At 38.5% G+C, this 3510-nt stretch overlaps 1 protein-coding gene across 1 annotated transcript in view; it reads left to right on the plus strand.

Moving 5' to 3' along the window:
- Positions 1–3510, plus strand: part of LOC101299893 (lysosomal Pro-X carboxypeptidase-like) — a 7157-nt gene that overhangs the window by 1976 nt on the left and 1671 nt on the right. The window contains exons 2-6 of the mRNA XM_004306100.1: positions 140–836; positions 1329–1359; positions 2195–2466; positions 3067–3256; positions 3360–3493. Of these exons, the coding sequence (XP_004306148.1) occupies positions 140–836; positions 1329–1359; positions 2195–2466; positions 3067–3256; positions 3360–3493 (1324 nt within the window). The remainder of the gene's footprint in view (positions 1–139; positions 837–1328; positions 1360–2194; positions 2467–3066; positions 3257–3359; positions 3494–3510) is intronic.

A 3510-nucleotide genomic window follows, 5' to 3' on the forward strand; every position in this document is an offset into this window, starting at 1 on the left:
ATATATATATATATATATCAATCCTAACCCTAAAGCCACTGTTAAAAACGCCAGTTCTGAATACAAATCAATCTATGGCGTCCGCGGTCACGACCTGCTTGAGTCTTCCACCAACACCTCGACCTTGTCTTACTTTCAGAGGCTCATCACTTAATCTCCCTATCTCTCCTCCCAAAACATTTCGTCCTTTCCAAACAGCGGTTTTCTCTAGAAGCTTTTCTGCTGAGGTTCGAGAACGTCCTAGGGTTTTAGTTCCCTTTGCGAGAAGCCTTGGCGGCTGCGCTTTGAAGAACAATGAATTACCTTCAGATTTGACAAAGCGTGGAGGAAGATCATTGTATAAGTATTGGAGGCAACGAGCAATACAAAGCGAGAATGAAAATGAGGCTCAAATTTCTCACGAGGACTTGTACAAGGTCATGAAAATCCTCGTCTCTATTTTGTCATTCGTATCTGTTGATGGTGATCCAAGTAAAGGAATTTCAGAAGAAAGATGCGAGTCAATTTTGCAGTATATACCCTATAATGATGAGGGTGCTCATCTTCCTGAAGATTGTGCTCCTCATCTTGCAAGGCTTCTCAATCGATACAATGACATTCGAGCCACACAGCAACGTTTTCGAGAGCTTGAATTTCAAGAGCCTCTTGGTTTAAGAGGAAATCTCCTCAGCTTGATTAGGCCGTGCTGGTGTTACTTCAAATCCGTAGCTGCTTTTTCTGCCCGGGGTCTTCTCTACTTTCTGCTCTTTGCTGCCTTTGTGATCTATCGTTGTGCTACAAGACCAGTGTCGTCGGAACCCGAATTTTGCTTTGGTCTAGGTATTCTTACAGCTCTAGTAAGTTTGCTTGAGAAATTAAGGGCCTCACGATATATCATTACTCGTGATTACCTAGCTGGGATCATAGAAACCCTAATTTGGTGCATGCGTGTTCATGAATGGACATCGCCTTCCTGCTTGATTAATGGTGCTGCCTTCCGTTCTTACTAGAGAAAATTGCTGTAGAGGTAAGACCGAGGATTATGGGTCTCTCATTTTGAAGAAACATATTGGGTTACTTATATTTCTGCTTGCTAAGAGACCTTATGGTAGTGTGTAATGTTTCATGTGATGTTTGAAGATTAGTCATGGGTTTGCTTTTTGTTAAGTTTATTCTCTTACGAAGCTAGCGATGCATGTTTTGGTTATCATCTCTGTATTTTAAGACTAGCTAATGTTGTCCAAGTGCTAATTACTAGTTATGAGTATCTCTGATTCTCTGTTATACTCGATCCAAACTCTTATTGGGGTGATCCGTGATCCCATGTTAGTGTGGATTATGTTAGTCAGTTAGTGTATGGAGTTTCTAGCCTAAAATTGAGCCCGCCAGATTAGTCTATAGTGTTGAGCTCAGACCCAAATTGGACACCCAATTCAGTTTGGCTACCTCCCAATTGCTTTGAACACCCAAATTGTTAAGGGCACACTACCATCACCTAAACGAGTCTCACAGTCACAACTTGGACGTCTAATTTCCTGACAGTATTCATCTAACTATTAGGCATGGTAGTTATCTAGCTACATTATGAAATATCAAGAATCAGAGAACTTACACCAACATATCTAACACAGATGAGTATGTCAGTATCACCTCATTTAGGTATCCAACAGCCCCAACCCCTCCACAACAACCCAAATCCCAGAAATGAAAAAACTTATTACCAATGACTATAACCACAGCAGGTAAACTCATCTCACTAATTTATACGTGCATTACATATCTTGCTCGGGTGTAAATAGTAGCCGGTGTATTTCAGACATCACCTTCATTGGGCTAATAAATTTCCTTTTAATCTTTTTGACTCTGGTTTCCAGCACAAGAAGTCAAGAATAGTCAAATTTGTCCAACCATGATAATCGACTTTTTATCCATGACAGGCACGCTCCTTTGGCCTATTCTGCAACTCGATCATAGACTTTGGAAATATCCCAGATTCTCTCTTTCTTCCTCTCGGATTTACCAAGGCTTCTCCATTCTCCACACTTCAAAGTCTCTCTGCAAAACCAGAGAAACCCCAAAAACGTGAACAAGAAGATGGCAGAGTCTGGTTCCCCATTTCTTTTCTGGTTCTCTTTCTTCTGTTTGCTTCATTCTCTTCCTGTCTATTATTCCATATCTCCACCTCCTAGATTCCCATCTTCACTGATATCCCCAGAAGAAAAGGTATCACTTGCTGCTCGTCAAAACCAACTTTACAGAACCAAATACTTCACCCAAATCCTTGATCATTTCAATTACTATCCCAAAAGCTATGACACTTTCCAGCAGAGGTATTTGATAAATGATACGTTCTGGGGAGGCGCCAAAAGCAATGCTCCAATCTTTGTCTACACTGGTAATGAAGGGATCATAGAATGGTTTGCGCAGAACACTGGTTTTCTGTATGAGACAGCTCCCCATTTTAAAGCCCTCATCATTTTCATCGAGGTAAGTTCAGTTTCAGATTTGGTAGCTATAGTTACGTATGAATACTGTTTTCCTTGATTATGAGAATTAAGGGATGAATAAATACTTAAACAGCATTCCGGTATACAGTAATATATGTTACGTTATTAGAGCATCTTTAGCAATGCTAGTCATTTTTGAGTTAAATTTTAGTCAAATTAGCTAAAATGTTATTTTGACTAGCCACTTTAGAAATACGACTGCATCAATGATCTCTATTTTAACTAGCATTACATCAACATTATTTTTCAAATAAAGATTAAATAGTTTAAATATATTTATGTCACATAAAATATCTTACAATGAATGTATTAAATTATAGCTAGCCTCATCTGAGTCATTTTGCTCCCTATATTTAGCTAATGAGATAGCTAAAAGTCATAATATCTAAACTTTGGCTAGTCTGCTGGAGCTCCGAAAATATCAACAAAAAAAAAAAACTAAACACGCTATCTAAAATAGCTAAAAGCTAAAATAAAGAGTATGTTAAAGTTGTTCTTAGATTGTAAATTCGTGGTCGTCAACTAACAAGAAAATGGACTATCTATAATATTATTCATGTAGAACACCGATTAATTGCAGCATAGGTTCTATGGAAAGTCTATACCTTTTGGGGGCAAGAAAGATGTGGCTTATAGCAATGCAACTACACTTGGATATCTAAGCTCCACACAAGCCTTGGCAGATTATGCTTCCTTAATTATTGATTTGAAAAAGAACTTGACAGCAACGGACTCACCCGTAGTGGTCTTTGGAGGTTCCTATGGAGGAAGTATGATATATGTTATTATTAATTATGAATATTAGTCTTGATCATTTGACCTAAACAGCTGGTTTGGGAGTTGATCTTATAATAATATCAACATTTTATGCAGTGCTAGCAGCATGGTTTAGGTTGAAGTATCCCCATGTAACAATCGGAGCTTTGGCATCATCTTCTCCAATCCTCAATTTTGAGAATATTACATCTCCGTATAGCTTCAACAATATAGTGACCAAAGACTTTCGGGTACTCTCTCTCTCTCT

This window comes from Fragaria vesca, linkage group LG6 (genome assembly GCF_000184155.1).
Source record: "Fragaria vesca subsp. vesca linkage group LG6, FraVesHawaii_1.0, whole genome shotgun sequence".
Taxonomy (NCBI): Eukaryota; Viridiplantae; Streptophyta; class Magnoliopsida; order Rosales; family Rosaceae; genus Fragaria; species Fragaria vesca.